Genomic DNA, 14,293 nt, shown 5'->3' with positions numbered 1-14,293 from the left:
AATTTGGCCATATATTTATTGGACATTTTGTATATTTCATATATATGTACATTTTATGATAGAATGAATTTATGATACCAAATAATTATAAGCATTCTTTGTAGATGATATCTTCTTTATTTAATTTCTACTTTATACGTGTTATTATGGTATAATTTACTGTACTAGTCAATAGTTTTTTCTAAGACTTTACAAAATATCGTTTCCATCAACATATAAACTAAGTTCATGAAATTAATTTTAAATACTTGCTAAGAATACTCTGTCTTGGTGCACAAACATATCATTATTAAAACAAAGTATAAGACAATTTTTAGCGTAATATGTATATGCGGGTATACATATGAATGTATTATATAAGGTTCCTATAAAATGATTAATGCGATTATAGTTTAAAAATAATTTCATTGATCATTTTCTTAAGAACATTATATACAAGACCAAAGTGGTCAGCAATATGTACAAATTGATGTAAATATTAATATTTTGTTAGTAAATGCAAGAAGATGTTAAATATAATATATATCTATATATATATATAAAAAACTATTATACTTTTTCATTTTTTTAGCATATCATTTTTTTTCCTTTAGGCTAAACACTTTCCTTGACTATAAACTCCGAATCATTTCTTTTCAATGAGGTTTCAGTATAAAATTAATTGTAGTTTTACTATGCTTTTAAAATGAATCGAAAAAATATAATTACTCCTTCCACTTTACTCTTTAATTACGGGAAGCATAAAAAAGATTGTTTAAAGGTAAACACGTACCGTGTTTCATGAATCACCGACGATATCAAATCGATCTCGCAGTCCTAAAAAAGCGATATTCATGTGTATAGTTACGAGTAGCGATATATTAAAAACTGGCGGGCTTTTATACAGGAAGTGATTAAACGGCGCGCGCAGCCGGATGCTGCGCGCGCATACTGAATGAACTAACAAAGAGCACTTGATGTATTTCATTTTCCCATGTTACGGTCTCCCCAGCCTATTTCCCAAAAATTTTTTCGGGAATTAGTTTTTTATCGCGGCACGCTCTTTTACGGTGCGACTTTTTTATAGGGGGACCAATGAAAAGGTGGTCGACCAAATAACGCTCTCAGCGCGTAAGTTCCTGCGGGGTGGGCGAGGGACGCCATGACAGTCGTCGTATTTTCTGTTAACCGTGAGCACGTACGCTCTTACCAGCGTTTTTCTGAAATTCTTGCACAGTTCGCCGTCGATTCGGGCGAAAATTGGCAGTCCTGTTTCCTAAGTCGCGCGGGCATCGCTTGGAATATATTGTGGAGGTGGAGGTCGAGGGCGCGTGGCCATTATCAGGGATTTGCTTGTGGGTATCCGTGGCGAGGTGAGACGTCGAGAGGCGGCGAAAGGCGTCCCCCCCTGCGTCGGGACGCGTGTCTCCCCGTGTACGAGACGGTCTAGGGCCGACAAAGCGAGATGCCAGAACCGCCGACGGCACCATACACCACGTGAGTCCACCCTCAGACCTCTCACGATTATCGGTACGGCCCTCGAGAACGGTTTCTCCAAATCCCCTTGCTTCGAATCCCGAGGAACCTCCATCTTGTGGCCCCTTGTCCTCCTTCTACAAGTCACGGTAATTGACGCGTCATATGCTCGAGACACCAGAAGATGGTGCCCGTGAATCCTCTCTCAAGTGCGGGGGGTTCTACGGCGATTCCTGGCGAATGTGGGAGCACGACTGTGCGCTCTTACCGAGTCGCTGGTACGCTAAACGTTTTTGCTATTTGCCTTTGTCGCCTTCGAAAGATTGTATCGGATGACTCACCCTTTCCCGCTCACTCGATAAAAAAAACTCGACTAAATACCCGTGAGGTTAAACCAACTACTTTCGCATCTGTACATGTCGATAATTTCTTTCACGATATTAACCTATCCTCGTGAACATTATATAATAATAAGTGTACGCCCAGTGAATTCTATCCAATTCGTTCGTGCATGGTAGAGTTACTCCTTTTATTCGTATTGGAGCAATTGATTTCGAGGTTAAACTATGGGATTTATTTTGCCCAGTCAGTTCGAGCGGTACAAAGGGCAAAGTAGTTATTTGATTCATCGCGTGTATTATTTTTGGTGACTTGAAATAGTATTTTTTGTTCTTATTAGCGTTTTATGGAGAACAGTAGAGTATATTTACAATAATGTCGCGCGTTATTATAGTTTTCTCCGTGTATGTAGGTTGCGTGTTTATTGATGATGGATACTTAACTACATCTTTTTTTTTTACTCTTTTGCAGGATGAGAAATGAAATATCTGAGAACTATATAGCTGGTATCCATCAGTGAACAAAGATGAATAGTGAGCAGCATGCGTTGCCAGCGACTACGCAGGCACAAGAGGTAAGGATGTTTCTAATTGAAACAGGCTATTCACCAAACCACAAATGCGCAACTATACAGTTATTAAAATTGTTATTGATTAGCATATGTTTGTTTATGAATAGTATATTTTATAATATTTTGCTCTTTGTTTATATTTATAATACCTTAAAACATTAATTTCAAGTATGTCAATTTTCATAGATTATTTTTAAGTTACTCCTTACATTTCTATACATTATATTACTCCTTATTCATGTCTAATGATATCAAATATTATTGTGTGCATATAATGAAAACTTATGTATAAGTAAGGGGTTTTCCAATTTTACTTTTAATTGCTTGTAGCACATTTAAATGCAGTAGCTTATGCTTGAACATTTTATATTTATTGGCTTGCTTTTTTCTTACATAAAATACTTACAAGTATAGAAGCACATATTTGTATATTAAGAAACATAGTTTTGTGAAAGTAGCATGATGTATTTACAGTACTCAGATGCATTAGATTATAATTATTAGTACAGATAATGTAAGCTTTTAGTATCGAAACACTTCTCCTGAGTTAGTATTGTAAATGGGATTCTAGGTGTAATTTTCCTTATATTTTCAGAAACATAGAAATCTTGTACATAATGATGAGTATGAATATTGGCACTGGTTGCACGAATTCGTTGAGATTCAATTACTAGCTTCATGCTGCTGGACACACAAAAACTAGCGCATTTGTCGATTGGAAGTGAGCCTGGTGCATGCTGCTGCATGCCCTATTAATGTTGTACAAATGTTTGAATGTATATCGGTAGGATGTAAACGCGGGTCAAAGTGGTCGTCCTTCGTACCCAGGTGGTTTGACTACTGCAACCAGTCTTGGCAATGTAGCAAGTACCCCGCATTCGTCTGCGGACCTGCGTGTAGGTACAGCTGTAGCGTTAGCCTCCTCGGTAGCTAAATATTGGGTCCTGACCAATCTATTTCCTGGGCCGCTACCTCAGGTCTCGGTCTATCACCATTCCCACCACAACTCCTCACACAGGAGTAGTGGAAGTGGAGAGGCATCTTCCAAAGAACCAGCCTCTTCATTGAACCAAGAAATGGCGTTGACTTCCAGTTCTCACCACCAGTCAACACCTACGCATCATCATCATCAGCCTTCAGTTAGCAGTAGCAGTCATCATAGTTCTTTACAACCAAATCCACAGGTTTGTTTACTTAGAGGTATGCCAATGACTAGCTGTTGAGCGTAGCTTATCCAGGATGTAGGATAGAATTTGCCTCTGCAGCATACTACTTTGTAAATATCTTAATATGTATGTCAGTAGATAGTTTAAATTATGTACTGTAATAAATGCATACAAAGTGCTTGCAATTTCACTTATAATTTGAAAAGTTGCTTCTTCAAGTTTGTTTCTTGTTTTAGTCTTTCCTTTTGTTAGATTTCATTGTATTGTTGTTCTAATTTATTATTAAATACATGGTGCGTATGGTAAGGCTGATACTGTATCCTTAATACTATTTTAATGAATACGAATTTAGTCTATTTTTTCGTGTTTTATTTAGCAGATTCCAGTTTCGCTGCCAGGCCTTAGTCTAGACGGAGCACACATACCGCCCAGCGTTAGTCATTTACAGGCAGCACATGCACAAATGCAACAGCAAATGCAGGCACAACAACAGCAGCTGCATCAGCAGCAGCAACAACCGCAACAGCAGCAGCAGCAACCTCAACAGCAACAGCAACAACAGTCTCATCATCAAATGCAGAATCATCAGAATGCTCAGAACAATGGACCAACTGCACATAATCAAAACGCACAGAGAGATGATAATAAGGTGAAGGATGAGGGTGGAAGTTGCACGACTGAACGCTGTAGCGACAATCAGGTTCATTGTCAAGTTCAATGTGACCTTCAATTACAAACTTCTCAAGATCTACAACAAAGTCTTATGCAGCAGCAGCAGCAGCAGCAACAACAGCAGCAGCAGCAGCAGCAGCAACAACAAATTGGTGTGAACATAAGCGGAAATTCTTCAGCTGAGGGCGGAAGTCAGAACAATTCTGAAAAACCTGAAAAAGAAAAAGAGCTGCGTCAACTTAATATGACGCAGTACGTTTACCCAATTTATTTATCTACTCAATACAATAATTTCTATAATATGATAAACGGTATCACAATTTTTGTGTAGATTTCAAGTGCCAGATTTAAAACCAGGAGGTCATATGATGGATGTAAGAACAGCTGACGGTTCGGTAGTAAAAATCAGTGCTGGTAATGAGCAAGATTTAGCGAAAACTCTTGGTGTTGAAATGGTGCAAAATATGTATAAGGTAAATAATGTCCTCTCTATAATAGGGTACGTATTTATATAATATGTTACTATAATATATTTATTGTATTCTTCAGGTCAATGTTGAAGATATAAATCAACTTCTAGCATATCATGAAGTGTTCGGAAAGTTACAAAGTGATATAGCAGCTGGTACAAGCTTAGTTGGAAGTACAGTTCCTACTCAAACAGTTACCACTATACAAAATGGAACACCAATTGTACAGCAGGTTCAATTAAATAAGTTTGACATTAAGTCGAGCGATGGTGAAGCTACACCAGGACCAAGTGCATCGCCAGTGTCGGTTGGAAGTCATGCCTGCGAAATATGCGGGAAAATTTTTCAGTTTCGCTATCAACTTATTGTCCATCGTCGATATCACACAGAAAGAAAACCGTTTACGTGTCAGGTACACAGTAAATTAATGTCTTATTCCTTTGCCCTTTATTCACGTTTATTTGAGTTGTAAATTTTGCAGGTGTGTGGCAAGGCATTTTTAAATGCCAATGATTTGACACGTCATGGCAAATGTCACTTGGGTGGATCCATGTTTACATGTACAGTCTGTTTTCATGTGTTTGCTAATGCACCATCGTTGGAACGTCATATGAAGCGACATGCCACCGACAAACCATACAACTGTACCGTATGTGGAAAAAGTTTCGCGAGAAAGGAACATCTGGATAATCATACTCGTTGTCATACTGGAGAAACACCTTATAGGTAAATTCAGTTATGCTTTCTCATTAATGATAATCTGGCTAACGATTTAATATGTTTATGTTTTAGATGTCAGTACTGTTCGAAAACATTTACTAGAAAGGAACACATGGTTAATCACGTTCGCAAGCACACGGGTGAAACGCCACATCGATGTGATATTTGCAAAAAGAGCTTTACTCGCAAAGAACATTTTATGAACCATGTTATGTGGCATACAGGAGAAACTCCCCATCATTGTCAGGCCTGTGGCAAGAAATACACGCGTAAAGAGCATCTTGCGAATCATATGCGTTCACATACCAATGACACACCATTTCGCTGTGAAATTTGTGGTGAGTGCTCTGTTTTTCAGTTGGTTATTAATATACATATTATGAACACATTGTTTCTGTATGTTTACGCAATATTTAAATAGGAAAGCAGTAGTGTTTTACTATTAAGATAAAGTAATGAAAAATGCTTATAATTTTACGAGAAGAAGCTTTATGAGAAGAAATACACTTGAGAAGAAACTATTAGCGTGCTGGGGAAGATATTAACGAATGATATAAATAAGCAAATGTTATTAATATCATTCTTTATTTATAATTGAGTGTCTTTACATGGATTTGTAGCTGTATAATTTTGATTGATATTGCAGTATAATCAAAGTATTCGTGTTTTTGGTTTTGTTTATCGCTGCGAATACAGGTAAGTCGTTTACGAGAAAGGAGCACTTCACGAACCACATAATGTGGCACACGGGTGAGACGCCGCACCGCTGTGATTTCTGCTCGAAGACATTCACGCGAAAGGAGCATCTTTTGAACCACGTCCGCCAGCACACGGGTGAGTCTCCACACCGATGCGGCTTCTGCTCCAAATCGTTCACCAGAAAGGAACACCTTGTTAACCACATCCGCCAACACACAGGTGAGAGCGGTTGGCAGATGTCCATTTCACGGACAATCGATTGTAATATTTGTCTCTAAGAGTAGTTTATATTACGTGGCTAGAAACTGATTTAGTTAAGAAACATATTAGGGACTGAGTCACCTTTTCATAATACGTCATGTAACACACACCAAATCGTTCTGTCGTATACGTCCAAGAAACCGATCACTCTCATGGCAAACGTGTCACGGCCGATCGTTTTTCACGAGCATTATGTCGCTTTCGGAGCACAGTGTCAAGTTCGCTTCTAATGTTCTAACTCGACGTTTTCAGCTCTGAGTTGCATACTTGCATGCGAAACAGTATTTACATAATAGTAGTGTCAGTGTAACGTGTATTGGAAACGAGAAATAGTGTATTCGCAATAGAAGTTTGTTCACGACGTCGGGAATAATCTGTTTGCCGTTTCGTGTATGACAATTCACATTGTGTCTAACTAGCAATTAGTCAACCGATCACAATTATCCCATTTCATTAAATCCCTAGAGACATTTACTGTTCTGCCTCATACACCGCTCTCATATATGCTTCTTATTAACTGTCTCAGAATCCTTTCCGTATAAATGTTCATAATACTTTGTTACATTCTGAAGACGTCTGTCTAGCGAGCTTCTTACCATTTTAAACTTGTATATAGTTCCATTTTCATTCTCATTTCATTTTGTAGGTGGCATACCAGTGTATTATTTAGTTTAACCTGAGAAAGCTTATTTTCTTTTTCAAATTTCAATATTCTGTGTTGATAAAGATTAATTATCGATAGCTTCAACAGTTGAGATTAGAATACCTCTAACGAATAGTTTGACTGCTGCGCAAGTCGACTTTCTTCCAAAGTAACACAAGAAAACGGTAGCATCGAATACAAGCTTTACATTCTTTATTTAAGAATATCTGTTTTACTGAATAGAACTCTTCATTTTACATAATTCAATGCACACCGTGTTCACGCGTTACCTTGGCCAAAAACTCGCCTTGTACAGGACAACAAGTTGTCCGAATGACCAGTAAAAATTGTAGTTGGTTATAAAATGTTCAGGGGAGACGCCTTTCCGCTGTCAATACTGTCCAAAAGCATTTACGCGGAAGGATCACTTGGTGAACCACGTCAGGCAGCACACGGGTGAGTCACCGCACAAGTGCCAGTTTTGCACCAAATCCTTCACGAGGAAGGAACATTTGACAAATCACGTGCGTCAACATACAGGCGAATCGCCACACCGATGTCACTTCTGCTCCAAGTCATTTACTCGTAAGGAGCATTTGACGAATCATGTGCGAATCCACACCGGCGAATCACCGCACCGGTGTGAGTTTTGTCAGAGGACGTTCACTAGGAAAGAACACCTCAATAATCATCTCCGTCAACATACCGGAGATTCATCGCACTGTTGTAATGTGTGTTCGAAACCATTTACAAGAAAGGTAAATGTTCATTTTCTTCTTTACTTTACAAGTTCAAGCTAATACTGAAATACAGGTGACAACAGTTCTTGAAAGTAAATGATCTTTCTATTCTTAGGCAAAGTAGAATACGTTACCAAAGTGGAATTACCTCTATTTCAGTATCACCCTGTATGTAATTGTAATACAGAGTGATCAGTTTATCTGGAAGGTTGCTGTTAGCGTTGTAAGTGCAACACTTAGGGGGTTTCCAGATAAACTGATCACCCTGTATAGTGAGACTAGAAAGAGTCTGATTGTTTTAGATTCCCTAAATAATGAGTACAGCATCCTTATTAAAAGCTTCTTTTTCCTTTTTCTGTTACAGGAACATCTTGTAAATCATATGCGATGTCATACTGGTGAACGTCCATTTGTATGCACAGAATGTGGCAAAAGTTTCCCATTGAAGGGTAATCTATTGTTCCATATGCGTTCGCACAATAAAGGGAGCAACGCTGAGAGACCATTCCGTTGCGACCTCTGCCCTAAAGACTTCATGTGCAAAGGACACTTAGTGTCTCACAGACGATCACATTCGGATGAACGACCTCACAGCTGTCCAGATTGCGGAAAGACCTTCGTTGAGAAAGGGAACATGCTGAGACACTTAAGAAAGCACGCGACAGAAGGACCACCGACACAAGTCAGTACACCATCTGCCATTCCCCAATCTGGTGTTCTGCCAATACCAGCGGCAGCAGTCTTAGTTGGGCATCCACTGGCGCCGCCAGCACCGCCAGTAGTGCCGCAGCACACGGTTGTCGTGCCTACTCCGCCTGGTGTGTTGACCTCTTATTAAACCAAATCAATAGAAGAGGATGGTGAAAGCATTTTGATAAAAAATGAAAGTGATTGTATACATGACGAACGTTTGTGTTGTTGATCATGAAGTTGTGCGCCGATTCAGGTTTCAGAAACTTTCTATGATCATGGAAGTTGCACCGAAGTGTTGTTATTGCGTTGCAATAATGTTGAGAATGTCATAGGTACAGACAGTTTCCTCATTTTAGACGTTCGTCGCAATGCTCGCTTGTAGCTATGTGCAGAAGAGAAGTTTATAGGGACTTGAAATTGAACAAGAACCGCTGCCTACGCGCTGGCAGCGTATTATCCAAAGTTTGAATTTCTTTGTTTCTTTTTGTACGATACTTTTGCGTAGATCGTCTTATGTAGATCGAAGAAGAAAAAGTATTGGATGTTCTCACGTTCCATTTGATTATGCGAAATGTGTAACTCAGGACTTTGCGATTCAGTGGTGGGCACACATAAATTTCACTGTTAATTCAATTACGACTAGGCACTAATTGTGGTACCAATATGTCGCCTATTTTGTACGATAATTTCATATGTAAAAAAGAAGGAAGAAAATTAATGTATTTACTAATCACGCAAAGTGAAATTTGACGTGATAATACGTTCGATTTATATCGAATGATATGATCGTAATTTGAGGAATTTATCAAGGTGTTGTCTGGGAGTACAAAGTGTATTCTTAATTCGAATGGTACAATGAACGCGACAATTTATAGTGTACATTTTTCTATGTCTATTGTTTATCCAGATACCTCATGTATTTTGTGAAATTTTTGCTTTCCCTTCGCAAATCGATGAAAAACAGATTTTGATATCGAATGATTAAAGTGTGCAAAAGTAACGGTTTACGTCCATCGTTATTCGGCATTAGTTTTTCGTTAAAAGTGCGTGTTATGCTATCACTTCCATAAAATTTAGGCAATCTCATTAGATACGAAGTGGTATTTCGAATTTTATAATTGGGATAGAAGAGCAAACATTATCGTTGCTAAATATTTCTAAGTGATAGACTCCGAAGTGTGTTTAAAAAGAATCGCTTGTTCTATATATTGACTGCAAAAATGAACAAAGATTTCTATGTATTATCGCGAATCAATTACTATAAGAAGAGAAAGTATGATTTATTTTTTTCTTTTTTCGTAAAGAAGTCTATGCAATCATGACTGAGAGATACCATATATTTAATTATTCATTTCTGAATCACTTAGATGTTAACTCTAAATGCTTTACTTTGTTGGCGTGTAGTTCGGTATAGAAATCGTATATAAAAGTGTTTTATTTCATTCGAAGTTTCGTATCAAGTATCTGGCTTAGTTATATTCATTGCTTTTCGTTTAATCATTAAGATTCATAATATTAAATTATTATGATCAAGTGCAATATAAACTATACCGATTTCGTTTGAGATACATCGCAACAAAACCACTGTTACACACTGGATCTGAAACATTCGAAACAAGAGGAATGGAAAAGCGATAGCAGTTTAGTATGTCCTTTTATGCTCGAATCGATGTTTTAAAACTTGAAAACTTTTGGTTTTTAAATTTAATTTTTAAATAATTAACAATATTTGTGTATTGTCTACTTCAAAAGAAGAATATTATGACTCTAGCGATCTTGTAAGGCCATATATTTCGTATTTACGGTTAAGATAAAAGTCGTAAGCTTGGTTCTGCGGCAACGTCTTATCGTGCCGAGTTACCTGTGCGAAAGAACACTGGGCTTCAATGCGTATTATCAACTCTTACAGGAGAAACAACAGAGAAATCAAGAAAAAGTAACGACCGAAGTTTACCGCTTGCCGCGTTACCAAACTTACCTTAATTATGTATAATATTAATACCAAGTATCGAATAGACACAAGAAAGATTATAAGAAATTTATTAACGCGCGTGCATACGTCACATGAAGTTTCGTGTACGATAATGTTCGTCACTGTGTAGAAGTCTAGATTAATATATTATAACAAATATTACTAAGTATCTTCAAACAATTAGATATCACGTACTATTTAAAGTTAATGAGGGGATATAAATAATTAATTGTACCGCAGGGTCACACTATAAGTGACATAAAATGTATGTCACATACGGAACATAAAATTTTCACTATATATTCATAAGAGAGAGAGAGAAAGAGAGAGAAACACGCGAAGTTCGTGCAAAAAATGCGTCTATAAAAGGAAAAACAAATATATATGTATAATATATATATTGCTCATGCTTATATACATTATGTATATATACTGTAAACGACGTGAAGAGAAAAGATTTGCGATGCCGCATCAAGTACACTTGAAACAAGTAATATTCCCGACGGTATGTGTAAAGAATTCCTCTGCAATTTATTCGTGGCATCGCTCTCTTGCAATTTGCTAAAAATCTAACAAGGAATAAACAGAAATAATGTTTATATGAATTATTATTATTATATTATTATTATTAATATTATATGTTACGAAATAAGAGTTGGTTCATGCTTTTAAGAGATTTAGTTTTGTGCTTGTTTTAAAAAACGGCAAGCAAATATCAGATCCAATTGTTCTCTTTGAGTCGAAGCGATCTTACCACTACGAACATAGAAAATATATAAACGAACGGAACGATTGATACTTTATATTTTATGCAAACATTCGTACGTTCTGTTACATGCACAGTTTGTTGCAGCTTCTGTCAGAAATCGCATCTGTCTGGTATAAAGAAATTCGACCAAGGCACGCTTCGATTCAAAGCGAAATACGATGGTGATGGAAATGATTCAAAATATAATTTACTTTAGATAGAGCAAGATATGTATAGAATTTTATTATGCACCATTGTAATATTATGTATCCCAGTTGTGACACAATATACACTGGTGTTATGTTAAATGTGAACACGATGTGTCCTGTCTTACATGTAATAATTTCCCATGTTTTAGTTCTATCACAAATAAAAATAATAATACTTTTTTAGTATAAACTATGACTTAATGAAAATAAGTGCCTATTAGTGAATTAATGCCAACTCAGTAAAACTATTTACATTAATTCAGTTACAGTGAAGATATTACACAGAATATTAATACTTATCGAGTTGGCTAAGAATGATTAAACTCAAATCAGATTTTCCAGTTCATACTTGATGAACATACGATTATTAATAACAAAAAATTTTACTTTATGTTATGGCGTTTTCCCTTTATACATATATATGCATTTGGTATATATTTCCCAGAATATTTAATTGTTATAGTTCAAATAAAAATAGTTACTGGCAAGCAAATACTTCGTCGGTGGTATTTGAAATGTTTAACTTTCAAATCTTCGCGGGAATATTTAATTCTAATTCCTTTCACCAGTGGCGCTGTAATCGTGTTTGAAAACTCAATCGATAACGTTGCGAGTGATATAGAAATGGTAAGAAGGTTCATAAGCTTCTAAAGTATGTAATAAGACATTCCACTGGGTCATAAATCTATTTTATACCTCGTTTATGGCATTATTTCTGTAAGACGGTTGCAGATCTCAAGAATAGATCGTTTTGCGATCGCGCGTTGCTGTACAGTAAAGTCACAATACCATCGTAATGGATGATTATGTTTTGCAGGTTATAGTTAAGTGAATTTGCTCGATATCAGGGAAGAAAATTTACAACTAAATGGAATAAAGAATGTCGCAACAAACTGCTCTAGTACAAACTACCAGTGCAGGATCAGACATTACGCCTGTACTTGGTAGTTTGCAGTCCATTGGACCTAATACTCAAACTTCCTCTACTGTACCTAATATACAAAGTGGCAATACAGTAGTACAAATTTTGCAACCTCAGACTCAGTCACAGCAAACGCAATTTGTAACCCAACCACCCAAACAAGTAGTACAACAATCATCTACACAGCAACAGCAGCAGCAACAGCAACAGCAACAACAACAGCAGCAGCAACAACAAAGTTCCTTTAACGATTTTCCACAGGTACAAATTTTAGTCAGAGAATTTATTTTATTGCTGATTAATCTATTTCTGTTACTTTCAGTTTTTAACTAAAACACGATTACAAGATCTTGTAAAGGAAGTGGATCCTACTGAACAACTAGATGAAGAAGTAGAGGAAATGCTATTGCAACTGGCAGATGATTTTGTGGAAACAACTGTTAATGCAGCATGTTTGTTAGCAAAGCACCGTCATGCTAATACTGTAGAAGTAAAAGATGTTCAATTACATTTAGGTAAGTTATGTAGAAATGTTCAACAGAAGGAACATTAATGAAGTGGTTATATGTTAACTAAAACTCTCTGTAAATTGTTTATGTTTAGAAAGGAATTGGAATATGTGGATTCCTGGATTTGGTACAGATGAAGTGCGTCCATATAAGCGTGCAACAGTTACAGAAGCTCACAAACAGAGATTGGCACTTATACGAAAATCAATCAAAAAATATTAGTTCTCCTGTATATTTTCTTCCCTGTATCTGTTATTTTACCTTTAAGCAACAATTTTTTTATAACAGGATATGCCATTGATATTTGTAAACACAAATATTATATATATAATTTTTGCAATGTATAGCTTTAAGTATCTTTAAGATTGGAGAATAACTGAATTACTATTTATGGAAAAGATTAGATGATTATACACGTATGATGTAAGAAATAAAAGAAGTGAATATTATAAGAATGTGTCTTTTAATGTTGTATTAATGTATTAAAAAACCAAATTAATGAAGCTTTTAATATACTATAAATTTACTATTAGTTCTAAATAAAAAAATTAAAATTATTTTTCAAGTAAAAAAAAGTAAAAAAAAAAAAAGAATTCTCTATATAAAAATACACTGAAATGGAATATTTCTATATAAAGCTTTATATTTCGGAAATGCAGTTTTATAAAGTAAAATTCGAATCTACTATTGATATACTCTATTCTATATCAAAAACAGGTATGACAATCGAAATATTTAACAATATTAAAACGAACCGAAATTGAATTGAAACAAACACTAGAACCAAATCACTAGTTCATCTAGTTACTCTTCGACTAGGCAATGACTATAACCAACTATAACCGAAGAAATTGGAACCTGCTTGTTCATCAGATTGAATTCATCAAACAGACATACTGCATACATACTATAGACTAGTGTATAAATCGTGATAACCTTTTTCTTTCAGGGACATACTGTGAGATTTTGCCATCTGCTTACTGGAACATTTTTCAAACGGTATCATTCATTTTTCTCATACATTTCCCATAAAAATGCAGTTTGAATAATTCCCAAAAAACATTAACGTACATATTATCGTACAAAATATAAACAGCTATTTTTTTCGTGCAATTTTCGTTCTACCCGAACTTCAGTGATTGTGAAGTATCGTTTGAACATGCAGGTCTTTATTTTACTAGTTAAATATAAAAGTTGTATCGAGTAGATTTTATACAATAATAATTGTGCATCGTCGGTTTAAATAAAGTGCTTGTTTAATAATTAACTATAGTTCTGTACTCGTCATGTCCGAACGTAGTAGTTAAGATTATATTTATAAGGAACGAATATATCGAAATTGAAACGTCAACTGTGTTGCAGATTGTGCTGGGCGGTACAGGAGATTGTATAACTCGTCCCATTAGAACCAGATTTTTGGCAAAGTTGAATATTGACACACACAATAATAACTTGTTACAGTCTCTGAACACAGTGTAGAGCAACAGACTTTGATATTTTTCAA

The 14,293-nt window shown here is 36.0% G+C and overlaps 2 protein-coding genes and 1 long non-coding RNA gene across 14 annotated transcripts; all 3 read left to right on the top strand.

The window, feature by feature from the left end:
- Positions 1 to 1,182: 1,182 nt before the first annotated feature.
- Positions 1,183 to 10,207, top strand: LOC143184262 (uncharacterized). 11 transcript variants are annotated; one of them, XM_076386296.1, is made up of 12 exons: positions 1,183 to 1,476; positions 2,266 to 2,368; positions 3,154 to 3,549; positions 3,908 to 4,455; positions 4,535 to 4,676; positions 4,753 to 5,085; positions 5,155 to 5,399; positions 5,466 to 5,731; positions 6,090 to 6,311; positions 7,369 to 7,452; positions 7,537 to 7,754; positions 8,101 to 10,207. In XM_076386296.1, the coding sequence occupies exons 2-12, from the start codon at positions 2,321 to 2,323 to the stop codon at positions 8,572 to 8,574; spliced, it is 2,976 nt and encodes a 991-aa protein (XP_076242411.1). In that variant the 5' UTR covers positions 1,183 to 1,476; positions 2,266 to 2,320; the 3' UTR covers positions 8,575 to 10,207. The 11 variants fall into 11 exon arrangements, with proteins under 11 accessions (XP_076242411.1, XP_076242410.1, XP_076242406.1 ...); XM_076386294.1 differs by having other exon boundaries at positions 1,185 to 1,476; positions 3,154 to 3,261; positions 3,343 to 3,549; positions 7,369 to 7,754; XM_076386293.1 differs by having other exon boundaries at positions 1,185 to 1,476; positions 3,908 to 4,231; positions 4,304 to 4,455; positions 7,369 to 7,754.
- A 1,804-nt stretch (positions 10,208 to 12,011) lies between these two features.
- Positions 12,012 to 13,235, top strand: Taf12 (TATA-box binding protein associated factor 12). Of its 2 annotated transcripts, XM_076386303.1 has the most exons (4): positions 12,012 to 12,075; positions 12,176 to 12,541; positions 12,603 to 12,795; positions 12,884 to 13,235. In XM_076386303.1, the coding sequence occupies exons 2-4, from the start codon at positions 12,239 to 12,241 to the stop codon at positions 13,009 to 13,011; spliced, it is 624 nt and encodes a 207-aa protein (XP_076242418.1). In that variant the 5' UTR covers positions 12,012 to 12,075; positions 12,176 to 12,238; the 3' UTR covers positions 13,012 to 13,235. The 2 variants fall into 2 exon arrangements, with proteins under 2 accessions (XP_076242418.1, XP_076242417.1); XM_076386302.1 differs by lacking the exon at positions 12,012 to 12,075 and having other exon boundaries at positions 12,084 to 12,541.
- A 376-nt stretch (positions 13,236 to 13,611) lies between these two features.
- On the top strand, positions 13,612 to 14,284 carry LOC143185131 (uncharacterized). The gene is made up of 3 exons (XR_013002871.1): positions 13,612 to 13,653; positions 13,708 to 13,788; positions 14,152 to 14,284. It is a non-coding gene; the product is annotated as an uncharacterized LOC143185131 (long non-coding RNA).
- The last annotated feature ends 9 nt before the right edge of the window (positions 14,285 to 14,293 follow it).

Source organism: Calliopsis andreniformis, chromosome 10 (genome assembly GCF_051401765.1).
Source record: "Calliopsis andreniformis isolate RMS-2024a chromosome 10, iyCalAndr_principal, whole genome shotgun sequence".
Classification (NCBI taxonomy): Eukaryota; Metazoa; Arthropoda; class Insecta; order Hymenoptera; family Andrenidae; genus Calliopsis; species Calliopsis andreniformis.
This window is presented reverse-complemented; position numbering and strand designations above follow the sequence as displayed.

What these genes read in the sequence shown, in the direction of transcription:
- LOC143184262 (XM_076386289.1), top strand. Translation starts at nt 2,321, where the DNA reads ATGAATAGTGAGCAGCATGCGTTGCCAGCGACTACGCAGGCACAAGAG. An exon ending in TGGTGCAAAATATGTATAAG is followed by an intron (nt 4,677 to 4,752) that starts GTAAATAATGTC and finishes TGTATTCTTCAG; the next exon opens with GTCAATGTTGAAGATATAAA. An exon ending in CGAAACCATTTACAAGAAAG is followed by an intron (nt 7,755 to 8,100) that starts GTAAATGTTCAT and finishes TTTCTGTTACAG; the next exon opens with GAACATCTTGTAAATCATAT.
- Taf12 (XM_076386303.1), top strand. Translation starts at nt 12,239, where the DNA reads ATGTCGCAACAAACTGCTCTAGTACAAACTACCAGTGCAGGATCAGAC. An exon ending in CCTTTAACGATTTTCCACAG is followed by an intron (nt 12,542 to 12,602) that starts GTACAAATTTTA and finishes TGTTACTTTCAG; the next exon opens with TTTTTAACTAAAACACGATT. An exon ending in AGATGTTCAATTACATTTAG is followed by an intron (nt 12,796 to 12,883) that starts GTAAGTTATGTA and finishes GTTTATGTTTAG; the next exon opens with AAAGGAATTGGAATATGTGG.